The sequence below is a fragment of the Perognathus longimembris genome, chromosome 7 (genome assembly GCF_023159225.1).
Source record: "Perognathus longimembris pacificus isolate PPM17 chromosome 7, ASM2315922v1, whole genome shotgun sequence".
Taxonomy (NCBI): Eukaryota; Metazoa; Chordata; class Mammalia; order Rodentia; family Heteromyidae; genus Perognathus; species Perognathus longimembris.
Window position 1 is genome coordinate 52,451,033 of NC_063167.1, and position 13,838 is coordinate 52,464,870.

Sequence of the window (13,838 nt, forward strand, 5' to 3'; positions counted from 1 at the left end):
TGTCTCTGTTTCAGTGTTCTAGGAAATTTCTTCCAGGGAGGGGGTAAAATGACAAGGGAAAAATGTGGTGAGAATATAAATTATCTTACTCATTGGTGCATCCACCAAAGTTTTAAGTTTAAAGGGAGGTTAAGCATAATATCTTACTCAATCATTTTTTAGTATCTAGGTGATAAATAAATATTAGACTTTTTCATCCTTAGTCATGGCTCATGTAATGCACAATATTGCTAAAAATATGACATTTTTATCTCAAAATGAAGATAGTAACAGAATTATATGCGAATTCAAAAAAGATATATTTAAAATTTAAGTCACATGAGGAAGATCTAGAATATTAACCCAAATTTTGTGTGTGCCTATGATAATTCACTTATATTTTTAGTAGACACTAATTCCATTTATTAGTAGAGATTGTCTACAATGTAATGTACCATTGCTCTACCAACTTCAAATAGACAAATTGCATAGATTTTTTTGAAAATATAGTAAAGAACAATGTAGTTCTAAACACCTCAGACAAAATCACGTCTATGATTATCTTGCCTATGTTTATTTGTAGCAGCTTTGGATGAGAGTTTGATGTGGGCATGAAATGGAATGGAAATGAACTGTTCTTTCCTGTATACATTCAGTCATAACTTAAAAAGTTTGTTAAAGTAATGAGCAGGAGGCAAGAATAAATGAAAAGGAGAAAGAAAGAAAAGGAAACCAAGACGTGATATGTGGAAGTATCATTTTCTGAGTATTTCCTTCTTTTTGCCACCTCCCATCTTTGGCAATATAAAAGTAGTTAGGAGATGATATTTTTATCCATTTATAGGGCTGTCTCTACAACAGAGGATATTCACTAAAGACATTTCTTTGTCATCTTTGCTAAATTTATATTTATGTATATACTTACTTGTAATACTATTTGCATATCACTTAAATGGAAATAAAACAAATAATTCTTACTATGCAGAATGCATGCTTCTAAATAGTTTTAGGTGATTTACACACTAAAGTCAAAACATGCATATTTTTTATTTTATTCTGAAGTATTTTAAGTCTGGCATATAGCACATGCATAAAAATGTTAGTTATAAACTGTTTGTTATCTTCTGAAGTAGGAATTGCAGTTGACATTTTGTACCTGAAGGAAATGAGGGTAAGCAACTTAATCTGAATTGAAGTAGCCTATATAGTCTCTATAGTTGAGCCATATTTCCATCCATATTTATTTGGTTTCCAACTCATGAACTTGATTCTCAAGCTCAGATATAGAAATGGGTCACAATTGTGTTTGAATTCTTCTCATTTTCTTTATGGAACTTCACAATTTTTCTATATAGTATGCATTAGAATTTTACTTACGAATGGGAAGAGATGAATGTACCTTTAATTATATTTTTAAGATGTCACATCTCAGACAATGAGTGTTAACTTTACATACGCTTTTGAAATCATCATAGTTCTTCACATGCAACATTTAGAAATCTTTCATTTAAATTATTTTGTTCCAATATTTTTAAATCATAAGACAATTTAGAACTATGCCAATTTTATTATCAAACTTCCTTTTTATCTCTTTAATTTTTAATATGAAATATGAAACTACAAGGAGATTTCAAATGTGTTATCATCTTCTTGTTCCCTAACTTAAAATTCATAGTTTAAAACTAATCATTTTTTCATATATGTTGACATTGGATAGATATACATTGGTCAGTAATAATGCTGCATTTTCAAGTTGGTTCTGTTTTTTAACTACTGTTTCATGAATATAGTTTTTCTTGAGGAAGCACTCACAATATATAAGGAATGTATATATTTTATATATATTATATTATATACTTGCAGATTTGATATGTGAGATACTGCACAAAATGTTTCTGTATATTTCTTGGTATTGCATTTTGTGAATATATCTAATTATTATGTTTCTGTTGTTTTGTGAGAAAATCTACAAAGAACTCTATAAGAAGTATCAGTCATTTGAACTTTATGATTCTTGAACATTTCATACATTTCAGCCAGCCAATGAAATAACATTAGGAATATTTGAAACTCTACACATTTTATATAGTAAGACATTATTTTTCAGCCAGCTGTTCAAATGCTACATTGCAGTAAGTTCTCACTATAGCCATGTCAAATGTCTTCTTGAAAAGATGAGGTCATGAGGAAGAAGTTTAATTGGATCACAAAACTGCACACTTTTCTGGGTAAAAGGTAAAGGCTAAGAAAAAGAGTTCATTATGCTATCAGAAAGAAAGTAACCTTTGGATAAAGAACTACAATTTTTAATAATTAAGGACAGAATTTCTGTTAGAAATATATTCATAATAGTGACTTCATTTTAATTAAGAATTTCTTCTATGCCCCCCAGAAAGCACTATGAGCTCATTAGGATATGTTAAGTTAGTGTATGGCATGGCAGGTAATAAAAAAATGCAAGGGGAAATTAAACAATAAATGGAGTCTAGGGTATTAGAATTCAGAAGTGATGCTCAACTGGCAGTGAATTTGAGATACACATCTATTTTAGAAGAAACAGTAGAAAATAAAATAAAATTTCTTTCCTAGAAATGATAGCTTTACAATCTCAAATAATTTAATTACATTTATCAAAACAGAAGCATTTAACTAGAAGTTGATGAGATCTCAGATTCAAATTTAGGGAGTAACTTATTAAAAATTTTCATCCTAGTTAGTAAAGCTAGAAAGCTAAAAATTGGTGGTAGTAAAATCATACTTGATTTATAAATGCTGCAAAAGTCTATTATCTGTTGATTCACCTTGTTGATATTCCTAGAAGTTACATGATTTTCTGGGGATCAAATTCAAGTAGAGAACAAAAGCCATCAAGCAGTAGATCAATTTTAAGCAAAGAACTGTAAGACTTAATACTTTATAGATGGATCAAGTCTAGTTCAATACACAATGAATAAATAAAATAAAATGTTTCTAATCTAATGATCTTTTGTCTTATTTATATAAACAATGGACAGTGGGGCTGGGAGTATGGCCTAGTGGCAAGAATGCTTGCTTCATAAACAATGGACAATTGTTTAGTGGGGCACTTGTAATAAAGACATGGACTATACACTTTGTATTTCTTATTCATTCAGTGTTTGCTTGAAAATCTCACTGACATTTTTGGGATACTACAAATGTTTCAGAATCATGTCTAAATGTATGCATTCCCAGAACTAATGCATTTAAAGGATGTGGCAAGTTTAGGAGGTTTGAAAACGAGCTGATTTGAGCATTATGGGTTAAGATATTTGACTGAGTAGGTGTTTAATAAATGATATGGCAGACATAGAGGATGTATCACCAGTTGGATCACGGAATAAGAAAGCAATTCCATTTACTTTCTCATATAAAACCATTTTTATTTCACCATCTTTTTCCTCCTCATTCTGGATTTTGTGTTCTTTGAATACCTCCAGATTGAAAGTAGTTGTAAATCTATTATTGTTTTACAGCACTCTTTCCAGTAATTGTTCCCAAATTACTGTCAAGTCCTAGGTGTTGCAATATTGAACTTGTTAGCTGTATTTTACAAATATGAAATCAAGGTCAGAGTTATTTTTAAGATCCATGACTCACTGTAGGCTTAGGATATTTTTCACTATAGAATTGTGAAAAATAAAAAAATTAATAATTGTGAAAATTAATAAAATGTTTGATGTGCATGTTTAAAGGAGATTAAATTGGTGTGAAAACTGCTAAAATTCTCCCACACTCTGTATTTCCAAAGAAAGTTTTATATTCACAGCAATTTTACTAATAATACAGTAGTGGTTTTTGATCACATATTGTGTCCTAGGTTTTGTAGTAATTAACCTTTATGTCTCACAACACACTGTTGTTTTATACAATGTTACCACTTTATAGCTGAAGAAATTGAGGGCTAAGAGATGAATTGACTTATCAAGTTGAAAAAACTAATTAAAACGCAGAATCAAAATGTAAATCCCAAAGTAACTCTGAAAACTAGGCTTTAAAGGATTTCCTGGAACCTTGACTTTTTTTGTTGTTTTTTTCCCCACACTGCCATGGAAGTTATTGGGGGAAAAAAAAAAATTGAACATGTTTGTTGTTGTTGTTGTTGTTGTGGCTGTTGTAGTTGTTGTTATTTATTTGTTTTATCACACGGGTTCCAGAGCCCTTTCTTCTTTAAGTATTTGCCATTTAGTGGTTAGCTTAACCACTATAGTTAGCTCCATCTAGCCCTGTTTTTCTCTTTTGCTGCTGCAAGTTGGTTATAATAGTTCTTTATATTGAGAGAGTAAGGTCCAGCCAGGGGAAGGGCCTTGTCCACATGCCCTCCTCCTCTTGGTTAAGTCTCTGTGCAGTACCTCTGTGCAGTAAATCTCTGTGTGTTACCAAGGTAACTGGCACACTTGGAGGCAATTACCTCTCCTTTCTCTGAGGTCACATCCTGGACCGCCCTGGGCCATGCCTCCCATCATTCCATGGGAAGGTCCCATGCTCTAAGGTCACATGACATCTGGTATGGCCAGATCTCCCTCTCTCCTCCTCCCACACACCTGGCCAAACCTTCCCCCACCTGGCCACACCTTCTGTCTGCCTTTGCCCTATCTAAATCTGGGACCTAGAGCAGTCAGGCCTTTGGCCACAAGCTTTCCACTAAGCATGATGGGCCAGGCAGTTCGGCCCGAATACCTTGTGGTGTTCTCGTTCATTGGCTATCTACTTTAGTAAACTTTACACAGAGGACTCCTTTTTCGCCATTCTAACATTTTGTTTTCTGTCTTGGGATTTTGTACATTTCATTGGCTGGATAATGGAAGGATGGAAGAAAAAAATGTCAAAGCAGTTGAGAGATTATGAATCATTGTCCATCAACATCTGCCTTCAGTTGCCAGTTCTATCCCACTTTGGACACTGATTTCATACAAATGTTAAAGAAAAGAACCTCCAAGCTGAAAAGAACAGAGTTCAGTTCTTCAGAACAGCAGTACTATTCAAAGTCATAAGCAGAGCAGGCCTTATCTATGAACTGAGTTTAGTTCTAATGTGGGCAACAAAGATGACTTCGTTTAGTAGATAAATATTGCCCATGTCTATGAAAACTAAACCTTTGAAATTGGCCATTGCTAATTAAAGCATTGCTCTGAGGCTCTTCAGTGTTGTTTTTTTGTATGTTGTTTTGTTTTTTCTTGATTTTCTTTTTAGCAGTACCCTGCAAACTAGCACTTTTTCTTTTTAATACTTTAAAATTCTAATAGCTTTTGAAGCTCTTCACTGGGTGTCTTGATGATAATGTTCTGAATTTAGAGAACCTTTCAGGTACAAGTACTTACAAATGATACAACTTCTGGCACATGCAGCAAAGAGTATGCTATATTTCTCTAAAGCTGCAGAGATTTAAATAAACAGGAGACAACTGGAAATTGACTCTGGAGGCCAAGGATATGATCACAACCATACTGAAAAATGTGCTGGGAGTACCAAAGACCCCCAAGAGGTCAAGAATTTTTACTTTTTATTCCTTCTGAAAATCTACCTGGGGCTCCCTTGGTCTCTTCAGGGGCAATCATCTTTGTTCAAACAAAAACAAGGAATTCATTATACCAATCGCTCCTCTTCTCACTTGCATCTGTATGACAGTGGCTAACCAGTGTTCAGACTTTTCTTTATCTGTACAATCTGACCCAATAAAAATATAAGAAAAACTTTCCTGCCAGAAGAAATTGTAAAACATTTGGATTTTATTTCTCTCTACCATTTCTTATCAAATGCAATTCTATCTTCTCTTTCTATCTTTTTATTCATACATTCCTTTCAAGGTTTTCCTAATATGCTCATAAATATGTCAAAATTTGGTTGCAAGAGAAGTAAGTTTCCTTTCAGATGTCCGTTTTCCTTTTTGTACAAACTTTTTTTTTAGTATCCAGATACTTTGGGAAATTCAAATTATATTTAGAATGCAAAATGTGTACTGGAGTCTTTAAACTTGACCTCTTGAAATTTTAATACTATTTTTCTCAGTTTTAATTCAATATATTGAATGATTCAAAATGCATTTCTAGGAACGAAAGAATTGTAAACAGATATATTGTAACAATAAGATTCATAGAGAGGTAAGTAGATTGATTGACTGATAGATGATAGATAGATAGATAGATAGATAGAAATCAGTCATGGGTGCTGTACCTCAGCTCTTTTTCTCAGGGCTAGGTCTCTACAATTTTGATCCATAGCACAACTTCCAGTTCACTGGTGGTTAATTGGATATCAGAGTCGCATGGGCTTTCCTGACTGGGCTTGCATTGAACTACAATCCTCACATCTCAGCCTACTGAGTATCTAGTATCACAGGTGTGAGACACCAGCTCCTACTTCTTTTTTTATAATTTTTAAATGAAACATTATGTGCTTTAATAAACAATTTTTTTCAGGAAAATAATATGGTTGATAATACTATCCTTTTGATCTTTCTTTATTTTTACTGTCAAGGTAAAATACTGAGGGGTTACAGTTACATACATTAGTACTTTTCTTGTCCAACTTGTTACCCCCTCCCTCATATTTCTTCCATCTTCCATCCTCCTTAATACCCTCCACTCCCCTGCCAAGTTGTACAGTTAATTTACAACATATTTTCTTGTAAGTATTGCTGTTGCATTGGTTTGCCTTTTATCCTTTGTTTCACAATTTTAATGTTCCCTTTCCCTTTCCTAATTCCCTAATATAATACCCAGGGTACCAGAATAAAATACAGTGACAACAGGAGCTAAATCATAGGAAGATCTACAGAAGAAAAAAAAGAAATAATTCCATACATTATGTTGCAAATAACAATGTCAATGATAAACCACTTGTTTCCATAATTTGGAGATCATTTCTCTTAGTGTATTCTTTTGTGATCATATGTACACAGCTATTGAGCTATTGTGATCATCTGTTGGGACTATTCTAGACATATACTAAGTATTACCAACAAGGGAGACCATAGAGTTTGTTTCTTTGGGTCTGGTGCTCTTCACCTAGTGTGATTTAGTGTAAATCTTTCCATTTTCCTATGAATGGGGCAATGCCATTTTTTTCTGATAGAAGTACAGAATTCCATTTGGTATATATACCAAAATTTCTTGATCCGTTCTTCTACTGAAGGGTATTGGTTTGGTTCCATATTTTAGTTATGGTAAATACTGCTGCTGTCATGATTGTGCTGGTAGCTTCAGTATAGCCTTGTTTGGGATTCTCTGGGTAAATGCCCAGACGTGGGATTTCTGGGTCATAGAGGAGCTCTATGTTTAGCCATTGTAGCATGATTTTTTCAGCTCTGAGGAAACCTTCAATAAAGTCAACTTGAATAACACAACTGAAGATGGATTATCTCTCCTACATTTGTGTTACATCTGTGAAGGTATGTAAAATTTGAAATCCTTTATACTGGTTTGTGTGTGTGTGTGTGTGTGTGTGTGTGTGTGTGTGTGTGTGTATGTACGATTAGTGATTTCAGCTACTTAGATAGATGTCTATGAGATAATTCTATCCATACTCTATTTTCTCATTTTTTTTGCCTTGTCCAAACCTGATAAATTTAATTGAAAACATTACATATGAGGAAGATATTCCATTTAATTTGGTTCTCAGTTTGTTTCCATGTCTTTCTACACTATACCAAGTCACTTAGTTTCCTTGGAAATCAAAAAGCTCTTTTCAATATTTGGCTTGACAGTCGGGAAATAAGTTAAATTCAGGGGAATTTTAAAGCACTACCCAAACTCTCACATGCAGTTCTTAAGGAAAAACAGTAAGAAGTAATAAGGAGCATAATAAACACCAAGTACATGGTCAAGCTGATTTCAGCTTTAAAATGTTTTAATAAGTATGTAATGAATACAAACTCTCATAATGCTCCTTCTGTTGTATGGGAACTCAGTTGGCGAGAAAAAGAGAAGCAACATTTTGAGAGGTCGAATTGGGAATCTTTATTGGAGAGCTGGTAACTGCAGGTGGACTCTTGTCACCTGCAGCTGCCTCCAATACACTTAGCACTGTTGGAAAATTGAGCCATGAGAGTAGGAGAGGAAAGAAAGAACAGAAAAACAATACCAATAAACCAGATCAATTCTGATCTGGGCTGAATTGGGAGGCCATTCAGACAGTAGGAGAGCCAGGAGACTTGAGACTGAGCTTCTCAGGGCCTAAATAGGGTCTTGGTCAGTGGGCAGGGTAACAGAGAGCTTAAGAGTTCATGACCCAAGATTGACAGGTCCAATAACCTTTTGTCCAAGTCCCTGCCCCTGCCTCTAGGAATTCAGGCACGCCCATCATCTGTGTCTTCTGCCATGAAGACAAGATGGCATCAGTTGGACCCAGTTCCCTATCATCTACCCTGTGGCCACATAGCCCCAGCTAAATCCAGTATTCTTATTTCACTTCACCATTCCAAACAAACCAATCAGATTCAATAGAATATTCCCATTTAAACCCAACAACCTATATTGAAAATGAACTTTACAACTTGGGTGGGAAGGGAAGGGAGTCATAGGAGGGGTGTAGGGAAAGTGGGAGAAAAGGAGGGAGGGGATAACACTGTTCAATAAGAAATGTACTCATTAACTTACCTATGGAACTATAACCCGTCTGTACATCACCTTTATAATAAAATAAAATATTAAAAAATAACAACAACCTAAACTTAGCCCTCTATAGTGTGTTCATCTAAATAAGTTCCACTACTAATAATGCTTCAGAGACAATTTCTTGTTTGTTTGTTTGGGTTATTTTGGCCAGTCCTGAGGCTTGGACTCAGGGCCTGAGCACTGTTCTAGGCTTCTTTTTGCTCAAGGCTAGCACTCTGCCATTTGAGCCACAGCGCCACTTCTGGCCGTTTTCTATATATGTGGTGCTGAGGAATCGAACCCAGGGTTTCACATATAGGAGGCAAGCACTCTTGCCACTAGTCCATATTCCCAGCCCTCAGAGACAGTTTCTACATCTAGATTTTCATTTGAACTTTTCTACTAATAATTTATTAGAATGAAATGATTCCTTCTGATTCTGCTTTAAAAAGTCATGAGAAAACAAAATATAATAAGACAAAGTCACTGAAATATATAGCATTATAAAGTTTTATAAGTATAATAAGAATATGCACTTTTAAGTATAATTGGCAATTAATGAAAAATATTACTACTACCCATGAATGAACACCACCTTGACATGTTCTGATTTTCATATGTTCAACCAGCATTTATCATTAAGTCCAAGAAAAACTTAAAGGTCACTTAGTCATTCTCACAATAATTTAGCCTTTATTTTTCTCTCCAAGGCATTAAGTCACATATTTGAACCCTTATGTTAAAAGGGATCTGCCCATCTCGATTGACAAGAAATGGATTTACAGCATTGCACCTGGCAGTTTACAAGATATGATATTTTTATTCCTATAAAAACTGTGTTAAAGCCAAGGATGAGGTGTAACCTTCGACTTCCTATTTTGTGAGGTTGCTTGGGAAATAAGAAATCAATGAAAAAATTTGGGATTACCAGAGGCATTACATTTTAATTTATTGAACAAATATCTTTATACAAGATATATGGGACCTTTAAGGTTTTCTTTCATTAACTCATTCAATTCTCAAAAGAACCCTTGGATTAAATTCAACTGTTACCTTCAGTTTTACATGTTTAGCCAGTGATTACCCATGATGTAAGACCAGACTGTCTAGTTCCTTCACTAGGTTATATTTGAAAAGAATTGAAACTGTTTTCTTTTGGAAAATTTAGCTTATAAATGATCTCTACAGATCTCTTTAGTATCCTCCTTTCATTTTTTGTATCTGTTGCATTGCCTTTCATTGGACTATGGTTCTGACCAAATCTCAATACCAAATAGAATTATCAAAATAGAGCTTGGGACCAATGGTCCCTGCCTGTAATGCTAACTACTCAAGAGACTGAGATCTGACGACCAAGTTTTAAGCCAGCCCAGGAAGGAAAGCCCAGGAGGCTCTTATCTTCAATTAATCACCGAAAAGCCTGAGATGAAGCTGTAGCTCAAGTGGTAGAGTTCTAGCCTTGTGCAAAAAAAGCTCAGGGACAGCACACAAGCCCTGAGGTCAAGGACACATGCACACATGTGCACACACACACGTAAAGTACACAGAATGAGATATTTCATGTTGTAATTAACCTTCCACATGATCAAAAGCATAAATGTATATATAAGTGAACTATATACTATAAATCACACATTCTATTATACATTTTGCTTGTTTTGTACTTAATATGAATTAACTACTACACTACGTTTAATATAAAACAATTCTCTATTCAAATAACTAGGTAACATGCATAGTAGAAATTATTTTACAAAAAAAGAAATTGAAGATTAAAGTTAGACAGTTGACATTAGAATTGTAATCTGAATCCAGGTGCTTCTTCTTACATTTCATATTTTACTTTCTCAGTTTCTTATATATCTGTAAGAAGACTGTTTCATTTCTGTTTGTATGCAGGCATAGAACTGCACATTAGTTTGTTTTTATCCTGAGTCCTCTGCACTACAAATCTAGTCTTGAAATTTTACATAGTTGGAAAAAGAAAAAGGCCACATTTTGCTATAATTCTGTTGTGTGTTCATGAGATTCCTAACGCAAAAACAGGAAATTGCTCTCTTTTTACATCAACTCAGTGCCTGGTCAATTCTGATTACCTTCTGAGAGAAAGTCACAGTTAAGTGATAAATTGATTTTAGTACCTGCTAATCATTATGTTAAACTCAAAGGGAGGCTGAATACCAGTTCTAAGAAACTCTATCTGATACTGACTTTTCTACTCAAAAGCAGAAAATAAATGTAAAAATATTTCCATGGGGTTAGAAGCTGGTGATGGATAGCCAAGGCAGTAGGTGAACCATAAATTCTGAATCTGACTCTCTGGGAGATTCCTTCGGTAGTGGTTTATTTTCCTAAGATTTAGCATGACACCTGCACATGAATGGATTCAAATGATTTAGTGCTTCAATCTTTCAAGATATATTTCTTCCACATCTAGTTAACAGAACTGTATTTCCATTTTTGCCCTATTTCTTCTGTTTTCTTATATTTTACAGAAGGGAATATGTACTGTAACTTTTTCAGAGGAAGTTTAACTGAATTGTGATTTGTAGGAAACAACTTATTAAACATTGATATAAGGTTATAATAGAATATTTGATTACTGTCTGTATATCTTAACATAGAGGAAGTTAAAACTAGAATAATTCTTTAAACACAACCTGACACAAAGCAGCTACCCATTCTAATTACAATTAAATCTAACTAGAATTATTCCTTGACTTTTACATTAAATATATAATTTTAAAGTCTAGTTAAATCTAGTTCCCTCTCCCACTAATCTGTAGTTTTTTAAAAATATTATTACATAAAGCTCATAATATACATGTGGTGTTGTCACTAGTGGTTTCCATTTTGCTTAATTCACATTAATATTACATTTATCATGAGCCATTTGATAGATTAATTATATCAAGCAACTTTTGCCACCGGGTACTTTAATTTTTATTTGTTAAAACAAAGAAATTAACTTCAGTGTGATTCAAAAATCATTAAATTAAATATCAGTATGGCATTGCTAAGAGTAAGATAGCATATAGTACGACAAATTGGAAATATGTCTGCAGATTTTTTTGTCATTTCCTTCAGGATTAGAATCCAATCTAGAATCATTCATTTTCAGTGTTTGTATTTCTATAATTTCCTTTATTCCAAAAGAATATCTCATTCCATACTTACCTTTCTTGACCTTAATATTTTGATGTTTACAGTCTACTTATATTTCTTTGTTTTTAAAGTTTACAGAAATTAAAATTAATTTTGTTCATGACATTCAAAATAAATAAAATAATTCTCACATATTTTAATTGGCACATTCTGAACTCTGATTTTTTTTCAATTAGTTCTTCCTCATGATTTATAACTTTTTTAGCCAATAACATTCTGTCCTCTCGTTTTCTGCTCTCATTAAGAAGAAAAGAACAGATGCTTTGCTTTTTTTTTCTTGAGGATTTGTAACACCATAAGTATACCTCACCCTAATAATGTTTTGTTTCTTTCTGTTGTACAGTTTTAAACAGGCTTTTAGTTTATTGGAATATATTATTTGCATTATAAATTTATAATTTTGTTATTCAGTTGATAACTTTTAAAAACATATAATCAAACAGCCATCATCACAATCATGATTTGGCATTTTTCTATCACCATAAAAATTTCCTCTTTTTTTTCCTGTCAATTTCCTCTGTTCTCCCTTCATATTTCCTTTAAGCTTCGGAATTGGATTACTACTTTAAATATCAATCCTCTTTTTTGACAACTGAATTATCTCCCTATATGTTTCTGTTAAATACTTTTTCAAAATTTCCTGCTTCTTTTTATATTTATTGATTTTTCACTTCATGTTAAGCACATACATTATGTCTTATTGAAAACATTCATAATGTCATATTCCTTTAAAGGGACCATGTTGATTTTTTTGTTTATTCGTTTTGATTTTATTGTTTAGTTTTTTATATATAGTAACTTATTTTGCTGTATCTGCTTGGTCTAGTAGACCTTGATTTGATTTCTTTAAATGAGAATGAGTATTGTTACAGGGCTCAAGGGAGGAGATTCTACTTCCCTCCAAGAGTCCATCACTCAGAGACAGTCTCAAGCAAGAAGACGGATTTATAGGGGAAGCAAAAAGTGAACTGACCAACCAGGGACACAGCAAAGATTTGGGAGCTGAAACTGCGACCATAACAAGCAGGCTGACCAGCCAGGGACACAGTGTAGACTTGGGAGCTAATACACAGTCCTAGAACTGGGGTTTATAAAGGGAAAAGCATAGCAGAGATGTAGGGGGTTGGCGCAGGGGGTAGAGCAAGCAACAATCAAGTTAAGCAAGCCATTTGCAAAAGCAGAATTTTATGGTCAGATTGACCTAATATTTAACTTCATTTTAACAATTGCTATCATGTTTCTCTAATCAAGATGGAGTCATTTCTATTCCCCCCAACATTTCCTACTAAGTTTCCCAATCAAGATGGAGTCAGCTGTACTCCCTACAGTAGTAGAATTTAATATTTAACTTAGCTTCTTGTCATACTTCTTTTTATTAGCATATATTAATTGTACAGGGGAAGGGATTTCATTGTGACATTTTTACTCATATATACAGTGTATTTAATTTATTTTACCGTATCATTCTCTCTCAGCTTTGTAAACTAATTTTAATAGATTTCATGGTTCTATTTCTATAAATTCAGACATCTTCTTCAAACATATTCATCCTCATTTACCATCCATGTTAGCCCAACCTTTTCCTGATATTACTAACTTCACACAACAAACATTCACAACAAAGCCTCTTGGCATGGTTCTTCTAGGATGAGTTCCTCATTTCTGAACCTGGTTCTTACCATTAATACATGGCTTTGGGGTGCCTTAACTGAATGCTCAAACTACTCAGTGCTTTCATCTATCATGCCTGTCTGAAACCTTTTAATCTCCCAGTACTTGTATGTTTCAATAGAGTTTTTTTCTTTATGCTATGCTGCCTAATTCAAGCACCTATATAGACTTCTGCCACCCCCTCTGTATACAGCGTTATTGTCTCAGTTCTCCTGAACTACAAATTAAAACCATTTTGCAATATTTGAACTCTATTTACAATCCTTCATTTTGTGAGAATACTCTTGTATCATGTGCTTTGTGTCAGAAAATTTCTTCAAGTTAAAAAAGTCAAGGTACTCATGAACTATCATGGAATCGACTTCTCATCTTTTGATTCTTCCAAAGATCACAGTCTTTTTTCATGTTCTT

At 33.7% G+C, this 13,838-nt stretch overlaps 1 protein-coding gene across 1 annotated transcript in view; it reads left to right on the top strand.

The window, feature by feature from the left end:
• Tnni3k (TNNI3 interacting kinase) overlaps positions 1-13,838 on the top strand; it is a 313,990-nt gene that overhangs the window by 11,842 nt on the left and 288,310 nt on the right. The window contains 2 exon segments of the mRNA XM_048351587.1: positions 7,302-7,387; positions 9,302-9,397. Of these exon segments, the coding sequence (XP_048207544.1) occupies positions 7,302-7,387; positions 9,302-9,397 (182 nt within the window).